Here is a 27,192-nt window from a genome sequence, read left to right on the forward strand (position 1 = left end):
GTATGTTGCCCAGGCTGGTCTGGAACTCCTGGCCTCAAATGATCCTCCCGCCTTGGCCTCCCAAATTGCTAGGATTACAGGTGTGAGCCACCGTGCCTGGCCCCAAACTATATTTTTTGAGTGCCCATATGTACCAGGCTCTGGGAGCAATCAAAACATGCCCAGCCCTCCACTATTTTCCAGTTTAGTCTAAGACACAGGATTCACAGAGGGGAAGCAACAGAAAAGCAACTTGGGGGTGGGGGAATCGGCTGCAGGGAGGCAGGAGAACCGAGATGGACCTTAAAGGAGGAGCGGGGTTCCCATGGCAGAGCTGGTGGAAGGGCACTCTCAGCAGGGGCAGTAAGTGGCGTGGGAGAGGCTGGGGGCCCGTGTGCCTCTAAGTGCCCAGGCCAGCTGGAGGGGAAGGCAGAGTAGGGGAGGAGGGAGAGGCGCCAGCGATAATAACCATTATGAAAGAAATCATTGCTAGTACTTATTGAGTGCCACTGTATACCGGGCAGTGCTTCAAGCATTGGTGGGTCAAGCCACTGAAGGATTCTGAGCAGGAGAGAGGCGGGAGGAGCGTGGTGAACACGCAGAGGCTCAAACCCCCAACCGGGAGGCGCCAACACTATGCCAAGGGCCAGCCACGAACGACTCCTGGTCCCCGAGCACAGACGCGTCCTGAGGAGGAAGGCCACCTCAGCAGTGACAAGCCACCTCAGGACTGCTCTAATTTGGGAAAAAATGGTGCAGAAGTGGTTCCTCGTCTTGGACTTACTAGAAAAGATAAAGGCAGAAAGTGATTTGGCAAATTCAGTAGCTTGGGACAAGTTTGTTTTTAACCGAGTCACAAATACAGGCGGCAGAGAGTCTGCACCCTTTGCCTTTTTCTTTTCTTTTGGACAAATGGTAGTTCTGGCTTTCAGTGATTCCCAGATGAGCTCGCGAAGGAACATCTGTCTCCCGAGAGAGAACGGAGCTGACCTACCTGTGCGAGAGGATGATCTTCTTCATGTTGTCGGCCATGAGGAAGTTGTAGAACCGCCGGCACTGATCCCACTGCATGAAGGTTTCCTGGGCCCTGGGAGAACCACAGTGGGAGTGAGCGGGACTGTGGCGCGGGGTTACGGGGACAGCCGGGAGGGGTTCTCGCCAGGTGAGCGAGGCGCCTGCGTGGACAGCACTGCTCACTGGCCGCGGCCCCTGTGTTGGCACAGGAGCTGTGATGTGGGGGCTCAAACACCTGGAGAAACCCACGGAGAAACCACAAGATGCCACCGAACGTGACACCAGCAAAGACCCTCTCTAGAGGCAGAGGCTTTGTTGGTGGCACTCCTGACACCTTCTTCCAGCACCTTGGCCTTCTCTTAGTCACAGAAGCTGCCAGAAGCTGGCAGTACCAAGGTCTGCTTTGATTGTCACTTGAACACTTTCTCTGTTCGGCTTCCTACTCAGTGGGCCAGTGTTCCGGGCGAGTAAGGGGAGAGTGGGTGCAGAGGGAAAACCCACAAAAACTGATTTTGTTGCTATTCAAGAGCCAAAGGAAAATCATAAAATTTGATCTTCTCTAAGTAAATCTTTCTTTTGATTATCCCTGTGACACTAAACGGACAAGGAAACCTGCGTGGAAATAGGGAGCCTGTCACCCCCTCCCCAGGCACGGCTGGTGGGGCTGGTCGGAGACTCCTTCTGCTCACAGGGCTGGTGTGTGGCCGGCACGTGCTAGGCCCGCCGTGAGGGTGACCCTCTGCCCCTCCAGCATGGCACTACACAGGTGACACTATCCTTGTTCTCCAGGGCCCAAGTTCTGCCACCAGCCTGTGCAGGAGGGAGAGAAAGCGCTGCCAGCCCTGTCAACGTGCCTCCTGGGCCAGATTCCTGTGCCCACGTGTCAGGTGAACAAACACGAGCAACTCATTCCCACCACGGCTGCTCAGCTTGCCCCACTCTCTGCTCTCCTCCTCTGCGTGTGAATCCAAACCCAGGCTGCTGCTGAGTCCACACAAATGCAAGAGAAACTTTCATTTTGCAGATTTCTGAGTCTCCAGGCCTGATTCTACCCTGCGAATTAATCTGGGTGTCACTATTTCCACACAGGTTCATTTTCTGCATGGTTAAGAGAGGGGACTAGGTGGTTCATAGGTGGTTTTTTTTTTTTTTTTTTGAGACAGAGTCTTGCTCTGTCACCTGGGCTAGAGTACCCTGGCGTCAGCCTAGCTCACAGCAACCTCAAACTCCTGGGCTCAAGCAATCCTTCTGCCTCAATCCTTCTGCCTGAGTAGCTGGGACTATAGGCATGCGCCACCATGCCCAGCTAATTTCTTTCTATTTTTAGTAGAGATGGGGTCTCGCTCTTGCTCAGGCTGGTCCCCAACTCCTGACCTCAAGCGATCCTCCCGCCTCGGCCTCCCAGTGCTAGGATTACAGGCGTGAGCCACCTTGCCCAACTTTTGTTGTTGTTGTTTTTTTTTTTTTTTTTTTTTAAAATCCAGGGAGTTTATAAAAGTAATTTCCCTAGAGCTGCTGCACTGCAATTTTGGAATGGAAAACATTTCCCATAATGTCATGGTTAAAAATAAGAGGTAGCTGGGGGAGTTGAGTGAAATGGTTTGTGGATTTAATGGTCTATGACATGCTCACAAAACACGGGCTGAAGCTCAAAGTGAGGACTGACACCATCTTCAAAGGTGAAAAGGTCACTATATAAACGCACAAGGGCCTCCCCAATGCACTGTGGAGACAGAAAGGACAGGCCAGATCACCCCGGATGGGACCTCGGCTAAGGCAGCACGTGGACACCTGCCCGTGGTCTGCAGAGGGGTCACCTGATCAGTGAACCACAACCTGCTGCCTCAGGCAGCGCCCTCTCCTCTGACCTTGGCCCCACGTGGTCCCTTCTGAGAGCCAGCTGTCCCTGGGAAGCCCAGCTTTCTCTTGCCCGCGTTCATTTCTCCTTTTGCTGACCTCCTAATTGAGGTGACACTCTTGCTTTTGTTAGTACCTCCTTCACAGCAGAGGGACTGCAGAGGCAGGGAAGGAAGGGAGTGCTGGCCATAAACTGAAGACATAAAAAGACAATCCAGCACTGCAGAAAATGTTTCAGTTGAATCACACCACAGGCTCTGCTTGCTGAAGAGATCTGGGGACTTGCAGGGGCCCAGGGCTCAAGGAGGGACTGGGGCAGGATGCTGGGGATAGTGTCTCACTTGGTTTATTTTGGCTAATGTTGATCCCTAGTATCTTTGGTTTACCACTCAGCATATACAGGGCTGTCTTTTAGCACCTTTGGATATATAATTAAGGAACTGAAACTTAATTTTATACTGGTTTAATAAAACAAAATCAAGATTAATGTGTTACAGAAACATTCATCCCACTTTTTTTTTTTTTAAAGGACTGATTTGTTCAATACCACCACCACCACCACCAAACAGGAAATAAGAGAAGGGGGAAACCTATAGACTAAAAGAATCTTGAGGTACAAATCAATAAATGCAAAGTGTGGGCATTATGTGGTCCTGACTCAAGCCCACTGGTAAAAGTTTCTATGAGACAATCAAGGAAATCTGAACACTGACTAGCAATGGGATGATACTAGGGAACTGTTAAGTTTTTGGTGTGATAATGGTATTTATGGTGACGTTTAAGGAAAAGTCTTTAGAGTCTTTTAGAGCTACCCGGTAAAATATTTACTGATGAAATGATAGGCTATCTGGGACTTGATTTAAAATAATCTAGTTTATGCAGGGGCAGTTGAGCAGATGAGTGTAGAGTGGCCACGAGTTAAGCGCTGTTGAAGCTGGTGGTGGGTACAGGGGCTTAATATCCTATTCTTTTTACTTTTTGTGTGTCTAAGACTTTCCAAGATAATGAAGGAGGAGGAGGAAGATGAGAAAGAAAGTAAGTAGAAAATCATTTTGGATAATGGGTTACTGAAAATTGTTTGTGCTGCTGAGAGTTGAAGATCAAGGAGGTACAGAGAAGAGCCGAAGTGAGTTTAACTGTTTAGATTGCAGTACCATGGGCCTCAGCAACCATTTTCAGGGGTGGTAAAGAGACCAGGCGGGTCATCTGGAACCACAACCTGCACAGCCCATCAAGATCCTCACTCGTGCAGCTCCCACCAATGCCAACTCCAATTTATCGGCACTGTTTGCAGCGACAGAAGGCAGCAGACAGGGTAAGGCTGGTGTGGAAAACGAGCCTGGGCCTTGGGCCTGGCGATGGGATGATGTAAGAAGATGTCTGGGCCACCCGGCTGGCAAGAGGTAGAGCAGGGACTTGAACTGTGGCCCTAAGCCATGTGGTCAGCTTCACGACCCAGTGGTAGATGAGCTAATCTGTTTCCTAGGTTGGGCTGCCTAGTCTTGCTTAAACTCCGCAGTTTTCCCCACTCTGATTCTGAGACAAAATCACTGATTGCTCAAAGTTACTGTATTTTAGAGCTTTTCCACTATAAACATAGATTTTAGGAAGGTACAACTCTATGGAGGGACTTTACGAATGATAATGCTTGCTTCTGTCATAAACTCATTTACAATCTGGAATTTGCCCATTAAAAGCAAAAGAGAGAATATCCACACCACTTGACAGCAGCAGTGGCACCTGGCCTTTCTCTGGGGCAGGGAGGCTTTGCTACAAAGCACTGGGACGTTAAGGTGGCCAGGACTTAGTCATGCTGACACACTCAGCCAGGAGCACAAGTGCATTTAGGGAGACTGAAATGCTCCTGGGACAATTCCTGTCAGAGGAATTACATGGTTTTCTGCTGCTTGAACTCTGAAGCTGAGCTAGCTGGAGGTGATGACCTCTCTGCAGGTTGGCTTGCCCCTGAAGGGCATCCAACTGCCAGCCCTGAGCCTTCTGCCTGGGTCTCTTGGGTCTCCCCACTGACCTCCCTGCTTGACTGAGGAATTCCTTGGCATACATATGCCTAGCGTGTAATATATATATCAGTAACATGTATTTTGTTGGTTTGTGGCATTGTAAATATCATTGTATTGTCATTAAGTGCTGTGAGTCCTCAGAAACAGACTATCTTTTACAGCCAAGTTGCAATAAAATGCTTATATTTTAGTTATATTATTATTGGTCAATTCTGCAACAGAAGATTGTTGAGGGCTTCCTCGGCAAAGAAGAATTGATTTAACCTAAAACCAGAACAAAAAAGCTTCCCTTCTGTGCTTTAAGCTCCACAAGGGCAGTGTGTTCATCTGCCTTGTTCAGGGCTGTGTCTCTGTTACCCGGGAGGATATCTGACCATGAAGACTCCAGGGCTAGTTTGTGGCTGTTTATGCTGAGGGCACATGTTGCAGTCTGCTAGATACCAGGTAACTTTAGGGCATTTGTGTCCTTCCTCCAGGGGTCCAGCGCATGGTAAAAAGTGAGCTTCTTTGGCAGCAGCTAGACTTTGCTAACTATGGCAAGCGGGTGGCTGGCTTCTCTCTGAGCCTTCAGTTGGCTCTGGCTAGAGGGGAGGCAAGCTACGGGGACGAGAAGCCAGAGGGAAGGGATCACTGAGCAAGCAGTTCTCCAGACTCAGCTAGGAGGGATTTACCAGAAGCACGGACTCCTGTGTGGCCCCCGCAGAGGCCGACGAGCCTTCCCTGCTCCACTGCGGTGTAATGGGAAGCACACACCACGCACGGCTGCCATCATCCCAATGCTGAAAAGGCTCCCTGCCCTCAAGCCTTGGCAAGAAAAGAAGGTTACACTGGTTTAAAGTAAGGAACTGTTCTTCATTCATTCCATAGGTCTGGTTAAAATGTTGAGGGGACCTGAGCCCCAGGCAGCGCCAGTACACACAGGGCAGTGGTGTCTCTCTGACCCGCCACCAGTTCCCGTGTGTAGGAGCACGTGATCTTAGCCCAGATACTAGTTTTCTGTGCAGCAGAGAATAAAGTTGCCTCTTTGCTCCTTACTGCATGAGGGTGATGTGACAATAGGTAATTATGTGTATGAAGCTCTTTGAGCTCTCAAGGAAGGGGCTGTGTGTATTGTGTCTGCAAAATGTGTAGCAACTCACAGATTTTAGTTTCCTAGCTTCTCGAACCTGCTTTGCCTAGCGCAAACACCTTAGTTGGTTAACTGGGCCGATCATGTGCTCTTGCCAACAGCAGATGGCGCTACCACAGCAAAATGAAACAGGTGTTAATCATTTTAAGATTTTGTACATTGAAAGAAAACATGAAAACAAACTTGTTCTACACCTTTCCACTTATCAAATCCAGCACTCTCTGAACACAAAGTCACTGGTCACAGCAAATTCACAGCCATTGGTTTAGGAAGGGAATCTAGGGATTCCAGCCTTACAGACGACAGGCGGAGTGCTAACCATTGGAGAGCTGTCAGGTGAACAGGCAAGAGCCTCCTGGTTCCTCGGTCCTGCTCCCTTGGTCTCATGGCAGGCCCCTTGCTTACTTCTGCCTTATCCCAGGCACTGGATGGGACAGGACTTTGGTTAATTCTGGCTACGTGTGAGTATGAATTGGAAGTTGAATATTTCTAGTCAATACACAATAAAGGAACACGTCCTTCCAGCCGGCTCCCCAGAGTGTCCGGGGCAGTGAAGGGAAAGAGTCACAGTAGGAGGATGAGGGACCACCTGGGCCTGGAATGCTAGGGCTGGAGAGGCCACTCAGGTCAAGGTGATGACTTGTTAGACGTGGCTGAGCACCAGAAGTCACCTATGAAATGTGTCCAAAATGCAGACTCCTGGGGTCCTGTGCCTCAGACTTTATCAGTCAGAATCTCCAGGGGTGGGGCCCAAGAAGCTGAATTTATTTCTAACATGTCCCCCAAGTGCAGTGAGACAGTCACTAGCTCACCAGACTGGTCTTTGTGATCCACTGCCCTAATCCACCCCCATTTTACAGTGAATGATGATGATGATGATGATGATGATGATGATGATAATTCACAGCTGTTACACTCCACGTGCCAGGCACTGTTCCAAGGACTTCCTACACATTAACTCATTTCACCCTCACTGTGGTGCTATGAGGTAGGTACTGTTCACAGTTATTATCATCCTCATGTTGCAGATGAGGAAAACTGGAACCCAAACCTTGGCCCTAGAACCCAGGGATGTTTGCCCATGTCTGCACTGGGCACCTCTGGATCCTCCTTTTTGGCCACCTTTACGCGTCACAGGCTGAATCCTGGGCCCACATTTGCCCTTTGGCTTCAAATTCCAGGACTACGTATTGTTAAAAATAATATAGATAACTCTCTCCATCAGGAAATAAAAAAGTAGGTAGGTTTAAACTGAGAGATAAGGTGAGGCAAAAAGGAAGGATTCTTTTAACAACTATAAAGAGTGTTTGGCATTAGACTTGATTGATAGGGAGATTGTTTTTACTTTCTTGTGCAATTTTGGGTTTCTTCAGAAGATCTTTACCAACTGATCATGGCCATGTGTAATACAAAAGAGGCCAGGAAGAATGAGTACAGGAAAAAACACGATGTATCTGAGGAGCCTAGGAGCTGTGTGCGTGTGAGCGTGTGGTGTGGCGGGAGAGATCTAGGATGGCAGTGATTACGGAGGGAGTCAACGCCTTTGTGATGACGTCTGGGATGCCTGAGCGAAATGAATACTTGCAGGTAGGACTCTGATAGAGTGATTGCTACATCCCTTCCAGATGCCATCTGAGACCCAACTCTTCTGCAGGTACGAGGGATCTGGGATCATAAGGCCCAGCTCTCCTGTGTTCTTTCATTAACCTACGGTTCTACGAAACTCTTGAAGCATGAACAGATTAAGTCACCTCTCAGAGATTCCCTAGGGAAACAGCAGCTATTGGTAGGGGCAAGGGGCAGGGGGTGGCTTCTCCAATTACAGATCTGACCCCAAAGTGCAGCTGCACATTCCAGGCTTAAGAGGTCTGATGGGACAACTCCAATGTATAATCTGGAAACAAAACAAGGTGAGTCTAAGACTCAGAAGCTTCTTCTCAGTCTGCCAGTGTTTCCCTGGTCTTCGCAGACCAGTGTCTGGTGCAAACATGCTAAAGGAAGGACCCGGTGGAAGGTGGAGATAACTTACCTCAGTGCACTGTACCCCTGGCACACGCTGACACAGCACAGGACCTTCTCTTGGTTGGCCTGAGTCTCCCCCAAGTATTTACACACGATGTTACCACCCAGGCTGAAGCCCACGACGACCAGCTGGGTCAGGGGATATGTCTTCTTGATGTAGTTCACCATGGCTCCAAATTCCCACGTGCAGCCTGTGGGCAAAAGGGCGAGGTCACGCAATCGTTTCAGGTGTAACAAATGATGGAGAAAACGTGAGCTGAAGGTTACTAGTGGGTGCCAATATACTAAAACATACACACTTATATGTGTATATGTGTGTGTAAAGAGAGAGAGAGACAAATAGACGCCGCTCTTTGGCTACCTAGAGAGGAGGTCCCAGATGCCCCTCCGTATAAGAGAAAACAAGGCATCAGTAGTGCCCACGAGCACAGGTACCATGTATCAAATGTGCAATGCTCCTTTAGAGGTGGGTCACGAGAAACCTGTCTAGATGCTCATGGAAATCAAGGCAGATATTCCGGGAGTGCATGAGCGCGTATGTTCACACACAGATCTAAATAAAAGCAAGAAAAAGACTCTTTGGAATTAGCTTCTTAGGTTACAAACTGGGATGCTATACCCATGTATATGATGACTCACGGGGTTAAGAAAAGTACCACAAGGATGTTATTTACAGGATCTTCTTGCCAGCATTGGGGAGGGAAGGAAAGACAAACTTCAGTCCAGAGGGACAGCCAGGATACTCTGTAGGATTAGGGTAAAATGTTCCTGGTGACGTAGGAACAGGGTGCTAAGGGAGGCAGACCCATTCAGAAATACAGAGAGGAGACCTACGAACGGAGAGGGTGTTTGGGCCTGGTTTGCCCAGGAGGGATGATCTCAGCTGACATTCCCTTGGAAAGTTGTTGAAGTCATGTTATGTCTCAGCAGCTTTGCTAAGAGGAGGAGGGTAATGGTCAGACACAGGTGAAGGGATTCATCACATCCTTCTAAGGCCCAAGCCTAGACTTTGCAGGGAGCCAACCTAAAACCTAACAGGGAAAGTCAGAAATGTTGGCGAGAAGTATACACATAACACACTGGCACGAGCAGAGTATGGATTTACAGTGGAAACACGAGTTGCTGACCTTGGCACCAGCTCAGAGGTTTTGACATCCCTAATAGAGTCGAACAGCTTCTTCCCTAATCAGCAAATCATGGGGTACATTTTTGAGCCTAGGGCAAACTCCCTCTTTATCTGTCTTCCTTTTGTAGCAGATGCAGCCTGAGCCAGCCAGCACAACCACATGCAGGAGTTGTTAAACTGCAGTGTGCATGGAACCACCTGCAGAGGGTGTTAGAAACAAGCATTCCTCGGCCTCACCCCCAGAGAAGCCGATTCCATAAGATGGGGCAGGCTCAGGAATCTACATTAAAAATTTTTTGAGTAATTCATGCATATGGTGCAAAATTCAAATACTGTAAAAGATGCAGTGAAAGGTAAGTTTCATATATTCTTTTTTTTTAAGTACCAGTTAGTGGTAGCATATGCATCATTTGGTACCTTTTTCCCCCTTTACAATATCTTAGAAATTATTATATATTAGTATCATTACACATGAAGCTGCCCTATTCTTTTTTACTTTTATTTTTAATGAGGTATAACATATACACAGGAAAATGCACAATGAATTTTTACATGCTTACACCCACATAACCATTGCCCAGATGAAGATGTAGAATATTCCTGACACCCCTGGAGGCCCTTCATGCCTCTTCTCAGACAATATCCCCTATACTTTGACTAATGATCATGATCTGAAAGTGTTGGGAGCTCCTGAGGCTTGGGAGGAGCTGAAGAAGGAGCAAAACATACTGAAGACTAAGGCAAAAGCCTGGGCCAAGAGTGGCTCCCATCCAACCGGTAAGACCCAGGCACCAACTCGCAGAAGGAAGCATGTCTCTCTCCAGTAAGATATCAGAGGACCAAGCCTCCTATTTTTCTCCCTTCTGCACACAGCAGAGGCTGGGGAAGTTTGCAAACCTTCAATAAAGAGTTGCTGAATTAAGTGGATTCTGATGACAAGGCCCCTAAACAGGTCCTGGGGACACGGAAGGAACAAAACGCTGGTCCAGAGGGAACCTTGAAGTTTGCAATTTGAAATGCCAGACATTTGACCCCACTTAGGTCACATTCATCCAAGTTTCTCTTCTTAAAAAGGTAGCAACGGAAGGAATATTGTACCTCTAGAGCAGCGGTTCCCCACCTTTTTGTCACCAGGGACTGGATTCATAGAAGACAATTTTTCCATGGATGGGGTGAGAGGGAGGGGGTCGGGGGGCTCAGGCGGCGATACAAGTGATGGGGAGCAACTGTAAATACAGATGAAGCTTTGCTCGCTTGTTTGCCTGCTGCTCATCACCTGCTGTGCACCCTCCCACCCAAGTTTCATGGAAGGGGGTGGGCAGCACAGAGTTCTGGGGCCTGGTCCATGGCCCGGGGGATTGGGGACTGCAGCTCTAGAGAATGATGGATTTTGAATGGGGAGCTGTGATGTAAAAGAAGGATCTTCAAACACAATCAGCTGATATCACAATTAGCAGTTAGCTGATATCAACTTCTCTGTCATGCAACAAATCAAAAATTTGGAGCCCATTAGAGACATTTGCTCACTTCCTTCAGGCCTGAAAACAGGGCCTTCAAGGAGTAGTCTGGCCTCATGGCTAAGTGAAAGGGCTCTGTGGTCAGACTGCTAGGGCCTGCCACTTAGTGGCCCCAAATGCTCCAAACCTTCCTCTGGTGACAAGTAATCCCTGGGGTACAAGGAAAGTCTACAGCTTCCAGACTCCCTGCTGGAGGCTTGGAACCCTTGGGAATAGGACAGGACCTGGGAGTGGGTACTTTTAACAAATAACCCAGATGATTTTTATTGTGAGGGAACCGTGGAAAATACCGTCACCTTGGGTAAGTTACTAACCATTCTGGGTCTGTTTCTTCACTTGGAAAATGGAGGTAATAATAGTAAATACTTCCTAGAGCTGTTTGGAGAGCTACAGAAGGTGAGATACATAAACAGCTTAGACTAGGGTCTAGAACATATAAGCATGCAACATTAACTATTGTAACTAATTATTTTTCTTTTAAAAATATCATTTAAGTATACCCGTGTTCACAGCAGCATTATTCACAATAGCCAAAAAAGTGGAGCCAACTCAAGTGCCCATTGATGGATGAATGGATAAACAAAATGTAGCATATGTGTACAATGGAATATTATTCAGCTCTAAAAAGGAAGAAAATCCAGGCACATGCTACAACATGGATGAACCTTGAGGGCATTATGCTAAGTAAAATAAGCCAGTCACAAAACAACAAATACTGTAGGATTCTACTTATACAATGTACGTAGAATAGTCAAATCTATAGAAGTTGAAAATACAATGGTGGTTGCCAAGGGGTAGGGAGAGGGAGCTGGGGAGTTATTGTTTAATGGGTATAGTTCTAGTTTTGCAAGATGAAAAAGTTCTGAAGACAGGCTGAAAAACAATGTGAATATACCTAACTCCCCTGAACTGTACACTCAAAAATGGTTAGGATGGTAAATTTTACATTGTGTGTATTTTATCACAATTTACAAAAAATATTTAAACAAGAATCTATAGCTTTACACACTTGAATAGGCCAATCTGATTGTTCTACATTTCTAGATTTTTCTCTAAAGCAGCATTCTTCAACCTGATTGCTCATTAGAATCACCTGGGGATCTTGTAAAATAACAACCCGAATGCCGGGGCCTCCCTAGACTAATTAAACCAGAATGTCCCGGGTGGGACCCAGGCACGGGTGTTCTTTTTCAAGATCCCTGGGTGATTCCAACGTGCAAGCAGGGCTGAGGACCACTGCTCTGATCCTCCGGCTCAGACCGATATGCGAAGGCACTGCTCTGAGGCGTCCTCTCATCTCTGCCTGGGCCATCCCTTTTCAGACTCCCTTCTCTTTCTACTTGCAGTAAGCAACCTTCACAGATGGGGGTGTTGTTCAGCCTTCTGGAAGCATCTGAAGCTTAGCCCAATAGCAGCTTTCCAAACATTTCCTAAAGCAAGGTTTCTGCAGGAGGTGAATCCCCATTTAACACAACCAGGCACTTCCTCCAGATCCACTGAATACCTAACAAAAACAAACTTTAAATCCCTAAATACATGTAATTGCTTTCTAGTGATCTTTCTTGTAAAGAGTGAATGGGAAAAGCTACATGGAGGTTAAATATCACTGCAAAAATGATGCCCTAGCTCAGGGGTTCTCAAAGTGTGGCCCCTGACCCAGAAGCATCAGCAGCCTGGGAGCTTGTTCAAGATGCCTGTTCTTGGGGTCCACCCCAAACCTATTTAGTCTGAAACTCTAGGGGTGGAATCTAAACAGAGGGCTTGTTTAAAACAGAGCTTGCTGGGCCCCACCTCCAGAGTTTCTGATTCAGAAGGTCTGGGTCTCCCACTCACTCACTATGTGAGGGTGGGCTACGAATTTGCGTTTCTAACAAGTTCTCAGGTGATACTGATGCTACTGGGCCAGAGACCACCCTTTGAGAATCACTGTCCTAGCTGACAGGAAAGGTGGATGGAATCCTTAATTTTCTGTTCCATCTTTTTTTTTTTTTTTGGAGACAGGGTTGAGCTCTGTCGCCTGGGCTAGAGTGCAGTGGCGTCATCATAGCTAACCGCAGCCTCAAACTCCTGGGCTCAAGTGATCCTCCTGCCTCAGCCTCCCTAGCAGCTGGGATTATAGGTGTGTGCCACCACACCCAGCTAATTTTTCTGTTTTTTGTAGAGACAGGTCTCACTTTTGCTCAGGCAGTATTTCCTTTGTCCCTTAAAAAGGCATTTCAAAAGATGCCTCATGTCACTCATACTTAAATAAATACAAACTAAAATGACAATTAGAAATCATTTTCCACTGCCCATGTTAGAAAAGAACAAGAAGTTTGCCGCCACCCAGGAACCGGGAGTGTGGGTAACAGGCCTGCTGGTGCATCCACTGATGAGGGAGTGCACACTAGTATAGGTCCTGGAAGGCAATGTGGTAACATCTACTCATGTTTTTAAAAGTACAAACCTTTGGTCCAGCAATTCTGCTTTTTGAGACCTTATACTACAGACACACCTGCACATGTGTGCAAAAGTGTATGTGCAAGAATGTTCGCTGCAGTGCTGTTTGTAGCAGCAAAGGACTGAAAACTTAAATTTCGATCAATAGAGGACGAGTTAAATGAAGCGCTACACTGCCGTGAAAAAGAATGATGCAGAGTGTGATCTCTTGACAGGGAGTGACTCAGCCATCTTACAAAAACAAGGGGCAGAGCAGTGGGGCTGGCACCCTCTGTGTGTCTGCCTGGGTTTTAAGAGACTATATATACACACATTATCTGATTGAATATTCACTGAAAAACTGTAGCAGACACTGATCTTCTGGGGAGGAGAAGTGGGGGTCTAAGGTGGGAGGGAGACTTAGTCTCACTTATGGTATATAGACTTCGGCACTGTTTGAATGTTTTCACCACGTGCACATATTTCTTTTTCAATAAAAATCTAGTCAGTTTTAAAATCTAGCAAAAAATAAGGTGGAAAAAAGATGTTTAAATCTCCTTAGGCCAGTTTCTATGCTAAAGACACCCAACATATCACGCATACGGGAGCAATGGTTTGTGCTGGGGACATTCTTTGCCTGCATAAGAGATGGTACTGAGGGACGTATTTTAAATTGTCTAAAAATCCCCTAAAATCCTTACCTTTCCACCATTTCCTTGGGTTATACCTAATTTTGTCTTCCCTTGGCTGATTATTTATATCTTTATGTTTGGTCCCAACACTGAATGAGCCTTTATTAGATTATAAACTCCATAAAGCAAAGACCCTGGTCTTGTTCTCCAGTGTATGTCTGAGGCCGTGTGCTTAGTGGGCACTCGGTCAGTGTCACCTAAGTGAGTGGGTGGAAGAATGGTTGCATTACGTTCCAGCCTCTCTGCCAGGAACTTAAACACACATGAGGAAACAGATTTCAAGACATGAAATGACTTGTCCACCCTCACAGGGTGAGGGAGTGGGAGTACCAGACTTCAGACCCATGTCTAACACCAAAACCCAAGTTCTTTGCCTTGTATCACAAATTGACTTAAGTAATAGTACTGCAGGGATTTTTTTTTAATGATGAAAAATATTACTTTCTCCCCATTTGGTTCCTTTTAGACCCATCTATCTTTACTCAGGTTTCACACTAATTATTTGAGACCTAGAGCAGATGCTTAGATGTCACTGGGGCAGTTACAAAACTTGGATTTGCTACACTACAGAGGAGCAGTTACAGCTAATTTTGTAGGCACTTTGGGAGCCTCAATTTAATTAAATCCAAACACATCTGAACTGGGTAGAGGTGTAGGCCTGCCTGGTGCTGGAAGGACTGCTGGGCATTCTGGGAAGAGTGGCCACCTTTCCTAGGCACGGGGACGGCAGCGACACGGCGTGTCTGCCCAGCTCCAGGATCACCCTTCTGGAATGGTGGGACCTCCACCTGATGTCACTTAACACCCTCAGTAACTGGGAGTCACAGTAATCTGTTTTTTAATACTAGGAGGATTTTAATGAGGTTCTATGTATTTAATCCTTACGGGATTAGCACTAGTAACAAGATTTAGATATCTGATCTTGCTGAAGCTTCTTAAAGACAAGATGAAACGTGAGACACTAGCCTGGCCTTAGAGAGATGCGTACTCAGTGCTGTCTTAGAAAGGCAACCTGCTGAGAACAGGAAAGAGCCCTTCCCTTTTTCTCAAGCTCCCACCCCTAAAGAAAGATGAAGCAAAGGCTGCCTGAAAGCTACTATTTCGAAAGCTACTATTTCAAAAGCCACTTCGCCAAATGACACCAACGTGACTCAGCAGGTTACAATACAGGAACCCTGAGACTTGGTGTTCCTTGTTGATGGAGACTTTGAGTCATCTCTGTATCCTCCATACCAGCCATGAGCCTAGCTTATGGTGGGTGTGCCACACAACGTTTGTGGATAGGAACGAAGTTTGAATCATGTGGAATGAAAGCACACGATACTGGCCAGCAGGAAAGAATTACTAGAATATCTTCCCCACTAAGTTTAATCCAAGAGAAAAATATGGCCAGGCTAATAACATGGCTCACTGACAGCTGGGGGCCTTATAGCCCCTGTCACTTTCATAGTAAAAGTATTACACATGAGTCATTTCTTAAAGTCAAGGAAAACCTACTGCAAACCTGAGTCACTCAGGAAGAAAACAGCTATAGAAACAAAGTGAGAGCCCCACTGCCCATTACAGTAGACAAGGCCTTGGCCTTGGCCTTGTCTCTGAACAAAGATTTTCACAAATGAGTGTTTTTAGCTTTGTTTCCCCAGGATGGAATGTCTAAAACTGCCTTCTTATGGCTGTAGGTATAAGTGCTCAGAGCTCAGCCTGAAAGTGCAGACCTGTCACTGCTGCTCTACCAGTTCTGCTGTGGCGGTCACACCCCATCACGCTCCCCAAAGCCCCCAGGCCCTGACTCTCAGCGGACGATCTTGCTGGGGGTTTTATTAGGATGCTTCAGCTTCTGCAAATTCTCTACCTTCACTTTCACATTCTCTCTCTTCACCCATCTCTTCCTCCTCCCTTCTCATTGTGTCCTGCTGCTGTTACAAGACTCGACTGTTTAATGCAGAGGCAACATGATTCACAGCTGTCAATCTGGAATCATGAGTATAATCCAAAATTGAGTCTGCATCAATTATTGGTAGATATGAGAAGCTTATAGAAGCATTTACATTCATAATCTAATCAAATTTTGTAAGACAGATTGAGCTTTGTAAAAACAAAATAGAAGTTCCTTAAAAATCACTGTCTGCAACTCCTATAATGAAGTGTCTTAGATTGTGGGTGATCTTTATGGCATGCTACAGACAGGGTAACCAGACATACATCCTGCTCTGTCTGAGAGGGTTCTGGAATTTATCTGTTGTTCTGATGTAGTTATAATTAAGGTCCCCCCTTTACTTTCAAAAGTGTCCCAACTGGGATGTGAAATTATACGGTCACCCCAGGTACAGGCCTCCCTCCCTTCCAAGACTGAAATGCTGCCCTCTAAGCAAGGCAAAGTTTTCTGGTCTTACCTTGAGGTTCCAAAGGATAGTTTATAAAATAAAAAAAATTTCAGTATTAAACTCACTTGGACATTAAGGAGCTCCTTCTCTGAGGAACAGAATATAATACTGTGATTTTAGGTACTTCCTTTCAGCTTATGTCTAATGCCAGAAAGTCAAGAGTTTACAAATAAGCGAAGGGCCCACTTTTTCACTGTTTCAACTCACAGGAGAAAGCAGTTGAAATCTTTTGAGACCATTTTCAATTTCCAATGCCTCAGCTTGGTGTTTTGGTTGGAGATGGGTGCTCAATCCTTCAGAGGCTCATGGTCCTAAGGGACTTCGTCACCTTATGGGGCCAAAGCAAGGTAATTTTTATTCCTTTCACCTGATACGGAAGAGACTTTAAAAACTCCTAACTTTTTTCTCTCTTTGAATCAAGATCAAACTCATAGGACCCTCTGTCACTTGGCTCTTAACTTTCTAATCATAAAACTTCAAGTTATGAACAGGATGTGGAGGCCAGAATATCCACAAGCTGGAAAGTTCTGATTTTCAGTTCATTCCTTGGCTGGTGGCTTTGCTCTAGCTCTACCTTGCTCTGAGCATGAACACTGGATTGTTGGGATAAGGTACCTAGTCAAAGACACACAGAAAGAGCCAAATGCTCCCTAAATTCACTGTGCCCTACAGCATCACTGACAAAAACACTCACATTCCCAACATTGTCTGGGTTAGAAAATCAATTAAGCCAATAAAGAGTAAGCCAACATGTCTACTGCTGCAGGGCCCCATTTAAAGATTAGGTTCTTTACAATAAATACACTTCAAAAAAAATCTTCACAACTTCTCCATCTTCCTCCATTTCCAAGTGTTATTCATGGATCTCATCCAACGCCAGGGCTGTGGGCCCGGCCTGCACCAGCAGAGCTCCCGATCTCAATAGGAAATTTAAAAGACAGTTTGGTAAATTTCACCCTTGTGGGTCTTACTAGTCATTTTAATAGTTTCATATTTTATTTTTACTCAGATCAGCTAATGTCATTTAATTTAATTCAATATTTAATATTTTCTAGTTAAAAAAATCTGTGAGGCCAGGTGCGGTGGCTCACGCCTGTAATCCTAACACTCTGGGAGGCCGAGGCAGGTGGATCGCTCGAGGTCAGGAGTTCAAGACCAGACTGAGCGAGACCTCGTCTCTACTAAAAATAGAAATAAATTATCTGGACAACTAAAAATATATATAGAAAAAAAAAAAATTAGCCGGGCATGGTGGCGCATGCCTGTAGTCCCAGCTACTCGGGAGGCTGAGGCAGGAGGATCACTTGAGCCCAGGAGTTTGAGGTTGCTGTGAGCTAGGCTGACGCCACGGCACTCAACTCTAGCCCGGGCAACAAAGTGAGACTCTGTCTCAAAAAAAAAAATAAAAAAAATAAAAAAATAAAATATAAAAAAATCTGTGAACCATATGGAGATAAGTGGTAAGGAATTTTTTTTAAAGAAGGAAAAGTTTTAGCAGGTTAAAATATAGGAAATAGAGCATACAGAAATATAGAAATAAAATATAGAAATATAGAAGCCAGTAGCTTTGAGCTGGAGGGGTGTGGCCCGGCCACATTTGGCCCAGAGGCCTGTACTGAAGAGTGCACTGCTGGAAGGCAACACCGCATTCTGCAAAACGGCCACTGGGGCCCGGTCATCCCTGTAAACAGAGCCACAGCTCAGACCATGCTCAAAAAAGAAAAGAATTGTGTGTTCAACAAGAACAGGTTCTCAAATTGGTCCTTGCAGAAATTCAAAAGTTCACATGAGGTCAACTCTATGGAGCTGATGCAGTGGCAAGGTCATTTAACTATTCAAGTAAATGTTTGCCATTTCTCCCCTAAGTCAGCTCACAGAAAACACAAAGTTGCAGCGAAGGACTAACGAAGACAATAATTGTTATCATTTACTGGTATTTGCTGGACTCTATGCCACACACTTTTTTATTACTGACAATCGTCTCAACAGCCTTTCTCAACTTTCTCAAGTAGGTATGCAAACGTCAACTGTTGGACTCTAAAGCACAGGCTCTTCCCCTACGCAGGCCTTTCCAGAACATAACTCTGTAAATGATATGCTACATGTAGGAGACTAACACAAAACAATATAAAAATTAAAAATAAAGATCTGGTGCCTGTCTGTGAAAAGGTTGTCATTGGTAAATATTCTTTTTGGACAAACACAGCCAAGAAGCTTAGACTGATTGTGACTGTGCACCCCTCCCCTCCCCCAACTAGATGGTGAGTTTTTCCTCATAGACTGGGACCTTCCTGAAGGCAGGGACTTGGACTCACACCTGTATTCTCATCGCAGGGGCTGGCCCCATGAATGTCTGGAAGATGCTGGATGAACAAAAGGTCAGAGACCAGACCAACAAGCCCATTTCTGTGGCTCCAAGAAGCTCTTAGATGTTCTTTTGCCTTAAATCTAAAATATATCTCACTGGGAACTATTTTCTTACTCCTTTTTAAAAAAATTTTTATTTTTTTAGAGACAGGGTCTTGCTCAGTTGCCCAGGCTAGAGTGCAGTGGTACAATTATAGCTCACTGTAGCCTGTAAGTCCTGCCTTGAGTGATCCTCCCACCTCAGCCCCCTAAGTAGCTGGGACTACAGGTGTGTGCCACCGTGCCTGGCTAAGTTTTTTATTTTTGTAAAGATGAGGTCTCACTCTGTTGCCCAGGCTGGAATGCAGTGGTGCAATCATAGCTCACTGCAGCCTGGAACTCCTGGCCTCAAGCCATCCCCCTGCCTCCACCTCCCCAAAGTGCTAGAATTACAGGCATGAGCCACTGAACCTGGCCTTAGAAGTATCAGGAGGATGCAGTCTCCTACACGGAGGGGCAATGTGGCCTGTTTTTGAGGAGCACGGACTCTAGAACTAGACTGCTAAACTGCCTGGGTTTGAAGCAGGATCTCCCACTCATCAGCTTTGTGATCTGGAGCAAGTTATTCATCCTTGCTGGGCCTCAGTTCCCTCATCTATAAAAGAGTGATGACTGGTTTAATATATCATATAAAGTATTAATACTTAGAACAGTGCCTGGCAACACCAAATGCTATGTAAGTGTTAACTATCAATAAAAACAGGAATGACTACTACCACCAAAGTGGGGAAAAATCTTTTTAAATGCTCAAATATTCCCCCTACTCCTCTATATTCTAATGAATAGTATCCTAAATAGGAAATGAACGCTGCAACAGAGATAGTACTGAATTGGGGTTAAGAATCACATGATTTGAATGCTGAGTCTGTCACTTATTAGTCGCATGATCCAAGGCAAGCTACTTAACCTCCGTAAGCCTGTGAAGTGGGAATACTAATTAAAACCTACCTCCAAGGCAATAAGGATCAAGCGAGTAATATGGAAAATGCTGCACATGCCTGGCACTCATTAGTGTGAGATAAATGGTAACTGCTGTCATAAAGGATTTTCCTTAATGAACTTATCTTTCAAAGGCAGCACGAAGCATTCTAAATCACAAGAATGCACAATTATCCATTTAGGAAATTCTTCTGTGCAAGAGAGATCTGTTTTCAACAATTTCTAATCATATCAGCAAAGATGTCCAAAAATAAGGGATTAGTGCTTATGTGGTTTGAAACAGAGTTGGTTTGCTAATGGGAAAGATCTTTTATGATTTTCTCGGAAAGAGAGATCTGAGGGGAGTGTGTAACAGGAAAAGAAGAATATAGGGTTTCATGTTAACTCCCTCTTTAGTTTTCTTCTGGTCAGGATCACAGCTGCAAAAAGCCAGAGTATTCACAGTGACTTGAATGACTGGCATCTGCTCAAAAGAGAAGCGATTTGTACAAGGGAAGACTCACATACAAGGCACACTGATGTGAGACGTGCTAGTTTGTAAAGTGTCACCTACATCCGTACACTCATTTCACACGCAGTGCCTCAGTCCTCATTCAGTGACACCAATGCAGTGAGCGCTTTCTGCGGGCCACGCAGGGTTCTAGGCACTGGGCGCCACAGCAGGGACGGCAAAGACCGCGGCTCTCACGGACTGCACTTTCAGGATGGAGAGACAGATGGTAAACACGTGAACAAATAATTTCATAAATCATGGAAACAGATCCATCATTTCACATCTTAAGTGCCTTGAGGAAGGTAAAGAGGGGCATTAGGTAGAGAATGACTGGGGGGTGGGGCAACATCAGATGGGGGAGGGGAGTCAAGGAAGGGCTCTCTGAAAAGGTGACATCTTCGTCAAGACCCAAATGACAGGAGAAGGCAAGTGAAGCCCACGGAAGGGCCTTCCAAACAAAACTTGGGCAGACCTGAGATCAGCAGGTCCCGCAGTCCCTTCGGAACTTGGTGACTGCCAGGGCCAGTGTCCAGCACTCACATGTGCTCAGGGTGAGACCAGGCAGCCCGACAAGTAGCATGTCCTGGGGATCCAGAGATCCCCACCAGTGTCACATCCAGTCACCCCACATGGAGGAGGAGGACTTGGTTGAGGGCCTATTAAAAGTGAAGGGACGGAGATTTAAAAGAGGCATAAGAAATGTATCAGCCAATTGCAATATATAGACCTGATTTGGATTCTGAATTGAATGCAAGCTAATTAAAAAGGTAAAAAAGAAAGAAGACAGTTGGGGAAACCAAACTGCTATGGAGGAATACTGTTTTAAGCGTTTTAGTTGTGACGATAATATTGTACTTAAGTTTATGTTATGGGCTGAACGGTGTCACTCCAAGGTTCATACGTTGAAGTCCTAATCCCTAGCACGTCAGAATGTGATTGTACTTGGAGACAGGGCTCTTAAAGATGTAATTAAATTAAGATGAGGTATTAGTGTGGGCTCTAATCCAATATGACTGGTGTCCTTTTAAGAAGAGGAGCCAGGTGTGGTGGCTCAGGCCTGTACTCTCAGCAACTCAGGAGGCTGAGATGGAAGGATCACTTGAGCCCAGGAGTTCAAGACTACTCAAGCAACATAGCAAGACCTTGCCTCTAAAAAAATGGAATATATTAGCCGGGTGCAGTGATGTGCCCCTGGAGTCCCAGCTACTTGGGAGGCCGAGGCAGGAGAATTGCTTGAGCCCAGGAGTTCCAGGCTGCAGTGAGCTCAGATTGTGCCACTGTACCACTGCACTCCAGTCTAGGTGACAGAGCAAGACCCCGCCTCTTAAAAAAAAAAAAGATTACGACACAGACATAGAGACATCAGACACAGATCCACAGAGACAGACATAATTATAGTGTGAACCCACAGCAAGCAGCCGGTTACCTACAAGTTAAGAAGAAAGGTTTCAGAAGAAACCAAACTTGCTGGCACCTTAATCTTAGACTGTCAGCCTCATAACTGTGAGAAAATAAATATCTGTTGTGTGAGCCACCCAGACTGGGTATTCTGTTCTGGCAGCCCTAACAAATAAAAACAGTTTACAAAGAGTCTGTGTATCTTAGCAATACCCACCGAAACAGCCACAGATGGAATGACAGGCTGTCTGGGACTTGCTTCAGAATAATCTTTGAGAGGGGATTCAAGAAGAGGGTGGCTCATAGGTGAAACAAGATTGGCCACAAGTTGAGTAATTGTTGAGGTTGGGTGACGGGTATGTTGGTTTATTCTGGGTTCATTCTACTATTCTTCCTGCTTCTATGTATTTTGAAAATTTTGATAATAAAAAGACAAAAACAAAAAACAAAACTAAAGAGGAAACGAGGGATAAGACCTATATCTGTGGCTCTGAAAAACACTGGTGGTACCTTAGAGACTCCCAGAAGCTGAGCCCCAGTATTGGCATTTTTTTTTTTTTTTGAGACAGGCCTAGAATGCAGTGCCATCATTATAGCTCACTGCAACCTCCAACTCCTGGGCTCAAGCAACCCTCCTGCCTCAGCCTCCTGAGTAGCTGGGACTACTGGTGTGTGCCACCACGCCTGGCTCATTTTTCTATTTTCTTTGTAGAGATGGGGTTTTGTTCTTGCTCAGGCTGGTCTTGAACTCCTGGCCTCAAGTGATCTTCGCACCTTGGCTTCCCAAAGTGCTAGGATTAGAGGCCTGAGCCACCGTGCCTGGCCTCCTATTGGGAATACAAATGTTTATAACTACTAACCTACACAAAGAGAACTAGAAGTTCTTTAATGGAGAGATAAAGGAAGACCTGAAGAAAAAGGCCATGCTCCTAGATGAGGAAAGTAAGCACTATAAACTTTTCCAAGTTAATTTATAAATTAAAATTCCTATTCAAAAATTATGATCAGCTGTGCTAGAGTTCACCAATAACTTCTTTCCCTCCCTGGGAAGGATGTGTCTCTCCCGTCCCACTGAAGTTAGGCTTGGTTGTGTAGTGCACTTTGGTCAATAAATGTGACCAGGAGTGACCTCTATCGTTTCTGGGCAGAAGCGTCAAGAGCCATGCTCTTCCCACTCTCTGGGAGGCCAGTAATGCCCTAGCCGGTGGCAGCTATATAAGCCTGGGTCCCTGAGTAAGAACAGTAATGACGGGGACACAGAAGGCACAACTAAGCCATGATGGACGTGGAGTAGGAGGCAGGAATAAATCTTTGTTTTGAAACCACTGAGATTCGGGAGTTGTTTCCATGGAATCTAGTCCATCTTGACTAATACAGAAATTTAACGTAGAACTTGACAAAATAATTCTGAAGTTCAACAGAAAAAAATAAATAGGCAGGGAGACAAGCGCACACTCTGAAGCAGCAATGCGTCGGGGTTAGTACTATCAGATATTAGGGCACATCACCAAGCAATAATAATTAAAAATTAATAATGGTACAGCGTATAGAAACAAAAGCTGACAGATACATTTGCACTGAAGTACAGAAAGCCCCTACACAGACAGCCAACACACTTGCAAGCGGAACACACGCTGAACTGTGCGAAGGCTTTTCAGGGCCAGCGTGTTAACTGCTGAGCGGCCTCAGTTTACGGGTCAAAAGTAACACACGTGGGCTTTGCTCTGTGTATTAGGCCACCTCTGTTGAAGGACTGCTCCTTAGTCACCAGTCCAGAGACACACTTATTAAAAACCCATTGTTTTAAACTAGAATTACATTAATAATGGCACCCCAGGAAACACCAGCGCTTTTCTCTATAGTTTCTGCCAAGCTACCACAGATGTTTTATTTTTTACATTTCAACAAAATGTCCGAATTCTGAATTTTTGACCTTTTTAAGGTCACATTTGTTTGACCCTATCCACCAATGGTTAAAAGAAGTACTTTAATAGTTAAAAGATGTACTGATACACAAAAAAACTAAAAAGCATGGCTAGAAAAATCTCCCATTTCTTCTAGGTCACTTATCTTTCTAGAACATTACTAATATATAACAAAATTCTGATAAAATAAAATGTAACAACAACAAATAAAACAGTTAAGTTACTTTTTAAAATTGGGGCCCTGCAGCGCTCCCCAGATGGACTGGCCTCCCCACCGGGGGTGTTCTCACGCTCACGGTCACGGTCACGCTCACGCTCAGCTCTTGCAGGCGGCGTGACGCTGTCTGTCTGCTTGCGATGCCCTCCCAGAGCCACACCCCTCTGCGTGTGAGCTCCAACTGTGTACGAGCTCCTCCCTGAGGACCCAGTGCAAATGCTTTTCCCGGGAGAATTCTGCCTTCCACAGCTCAGCTCCTCACCTACAGTCAGGCTGGTCTCTCCACGCTGCCGCCCCACGTGCCCAGGCCCGCTCTGCCGGCACGCTCATCACACTGAGTCGTAATTCTTTATCGCTGGCTCGTCTCCCCCTGCAGGACGCGTCTTATCTATCTGGGTCACACAGAGCACAGCTAATCCCTCACCAACATTAACAGACCTTCAAGTATTTGAAAAAAAAAAAAAAAAACAAAAAAACCTAACACTTAATAAATGTTTCCTATATGTTAATCAACTACCTGCCAAGTCCTTAGTAACCTTAACTGTAGCCCCCACTGTTGCAGCTGAAGAATCTGGAACTGAGTTTAAGCAAACTGCTCAAGGCCACACAGCCAGTCAGTGGCAGTGCTGGCGTACATGATGCAGAGCTGCCTCCTGCCCGGGTCCTCTGTGGGCACGGCCCACGCCGCTCCTTCAACTGCTAGCCTCCCTTGATTGGGGTTGGTCCTGACTTCCAGCCTGGTCTCCTCACTGCACAGCCCACGGGGGAGCACTCGGAGGGCAGGGCCTGGACCACACAGACTTTGCTGGAGGACAGTCTGACAAGATGTACAAATATGCACAAAAAATGTCAACTCCATGATTGTACTGGGAATTTACTCCAAAGAAGTCATTAAAGAGAAAATAATTCTCTGTATAAAATACAGTACTTATAGCATCATTATTTAAAATGCTGAAAAACTTACTATAATATAGTGATAGCAATGTGGCTCTTAAAAGGATTAAATATAATGACTATGCATCTTTATGTCAGTGAACATAAAGTTATTTAAATAAGTCACCATAGATATACACACTGTGACTACAACTAAAAGACTATGTACACATAGATAAAGACAGAAGGGGAGGATGAAGAAACAGAAAATTATAATTATTGTGAGATTATAGATATAATTTTTGTTTTGGGCTATTTCCAATTAAAACATATTACAATTTATTTGGTCACAAACATCCCAGATTTACTTGTGCATATACAGATGCATATTTTATATGTTTATTATTTGTGTGTGCATATATAATCTGAAGAGAGAGCTAAATAGGAATCAAGAATGAGCAGTCCAGAAGCCAGAGCCTTAGCTAACACAGGATTTTAATTAAAGTCAAGAAGCATTTATTTGTCTCATCTGAGATCCAATTCCTGCCCTCCAGGAACCTGAAATCCAGTGCAATGCTAACATGCCAAGCTCCCTTCCCACTGACATTCACGTGCCTCGTTACGCCCTAGCCTGCCAGTCTCGAGTCCCGAGGAAGGAGCATCAGGATGGCACAGTGGTGAAGGGTACTCACTCCGCCACTCGATCTATTTAGCTCCCAGCCCTGCCCTGACACTTACGAGCTGGGGGACCCTGGGCAAGACCTTCCCCTGTGGGCTTCAGTTCTGCCTGCATGAGGTGAGGTGGCTGCAGTGCCCACCAGAAGGCTGGGGTGAGGCAGGGCATCACAAGTGCCCAGCACAAGCTGGCTGCTGTTACGACTGTGTGCCCCACCATCTCTTGTGGATGGGCATAGATTTTAGAATTAAAATTAGGCAGAAGTAGCAGCACACTTGCGGTGAGGACAGAAAAAGGGGATTCCACTTAGCTATGCCCCATGCTTACCATAGGTGAACATGCGTGGCGAGGTCAGCTCAATGTTAGGCAGGGCACCCAGGTGGTTCAGCACGGCGCACCGATAGCCATTTTTCTGGGCGTAGTCAACAAAGGTGCGGATGTACTGCTTCTCGCTGTGATTGGCAATTCCTGGGCAGATAACCATGGTGATGTCATCTACGGGGTGGAGAGAAAGATCCTGATGTATCCAATAAGTGTGACATGACAAATGGACACAATTATACTTCACTGGCTTAGAAAACAGGAGGAGGGAATTTAACACCCACTCAATTCTCTGGGAAAGAATATCTTTCCCTTCTAGCTGGAGTTGTCTATATCAGTGCTTCTCAAACTACTTATGGTGAAGGGTTGGTTTTTAAACTTTCCAATAAGTCATGGACAGATCCTTTTGAAAAATACAATAAAAATTAAACACTAGAAAAATGAAATGTAAAAATATATAAATCCTAATTTTTTATTATTAGATTCAACAGATACAAAATTACTCTGTCAAATTGCTATAGAAGTTTCTGAATGTTTCTCTTAATTCTATGTAAATGAACAAATGAATGAAAAAATTAAAAGTAGTATTTGCACAGACCTCTTTGACCCAGCAATCTTACTTTCAGATATCTATACTACAGATATAATTGTACATATGCAAAACAATATATATGCATTGCATACACACACACACACATAGTTTTACATTTGATTAAACACACCTAAATGTCCATAAATAGGGGTCTGATTGAATAAATTATTGCACATCCAAGTGATGAAATGTTATTAAGCCTTTAAAAATAATGAGACATTTTTATATATAGCAAGATTTCCTATATAGTAAGTGAAAAAAGCTAGGTGCAGAAAAGGGTTATAATGATGCCACCATTGGTGTGGAGGAAAAAAGATATCTATATTTATAAATGAATCCACTAACTTTGGAGTCATACACAAGAAACCCAAGAGTGGGTGCTACTGGGGAAAGGTATGGGTGGGGAGGAGGTGGGAGACTTCTACTTTCACTTTATATCTTTACTACCTTTGAATTTTCCATCATGAGCATCAATTACCTACTTGAAAATATGAATACATATTTTTCTTTAAAAGAAAAGTGGTAGTATCACTTCTCGGCCTTTTGACTGAGATCAAGTGTAGAAAAGTGGTGTTTAGGTTATGAAATCTGATAATTTTCCTTTAAGATTAAAATAATTTAAAAATTCTTAATGCTGGTGGAGAAATGTAAATTAATAAGTAATTTTGTAATACACACAAAGAACCTTCAAATTTTATGAACTTTGATCTGGTAATTCCAATTCTTGGACTCTCATCTAAACTTTTATGATTAAGGATGCTTACCATAGAATTATTTATAGTGACAAAATTATAAACAAGCTAAATGTTCAACAATAGAGGAATGGTTAAACTATGGAATGACCACATTACAGAATGTGAAACAATCATTAAAATTATGTTTCTGAAGATTTTTAGACTTTTAGTGACATGGAAATATGTTTATAATATAATGTATCATAATTCTGATTTTAAAAAAACAATGCATAGAACTTGAAGGAAATGGAAGAAAATGTTAACAATGGCCAGGCACAGGGGCTCATGCCTGTAATCCTAGCACTTTGGGAGGCCCAGACAGGAGGATTGCTTGAGGCCATGAGTTCTGAGATCAGCCTGGGCAACACAAAACAATGGTGTATTGGGTGGTGAGATTACATGTGATTCTTCTTTTCTTTTTTATTTCTTTTGAGACAGGGTCCTGCTCTATTGTCCTAG

The 27,192-nt window shown here is 44.9% G+C and overlaps 1 protein-coding gene across 3 annotated transcripts in view; it reads right to left on the reverse strand.

Annotated features, from left to right (window-relative positions):
* The window catches only part of ABHD2 (abhydrolase domain containing 2, acylglycerol lipase), a 99,865-nt gene that overhangs the window by 13,638 nt on the left and 59,035 nt on the right, over positions 1-27,192 (reverse strand). For all 3 annotated transcript variants that reach the window (XM_045561729.1, XM_045561732.1, XM_045561730.1), the window contains 3 exons: positions 25,414-25,581; positions 8,030-8,213; positions 974-1,066 (listed from right to left, as the gene is read on the reverse strand). In XM_045561729.1, coding sequence (XP_045417685.1) covers positions 974-1,066; positions 8,030-8,213; positions 25,414-25,581 — 445 coding nt within the window. The remainder of the gene's footprint in view (positions 1-973; positions 1,067-8,029; positions 8,214-25,413; positions 25,582-27,192) is intronic.

This window comes from Lemur catta, chromosome 9, assembly GCF_020740605.2.
Source record: "Lemur catta isolate mLemCat1 chromosome 9, mLemCat1.pri, whole genome shotgun sequence".
Classification (NCBI taxonomy): domain Eukaryota; kingdom Metazoa; phylum Chordata; class Mammalia; order Primates; family Lemuridae; genus Lemur; species Lemur catta.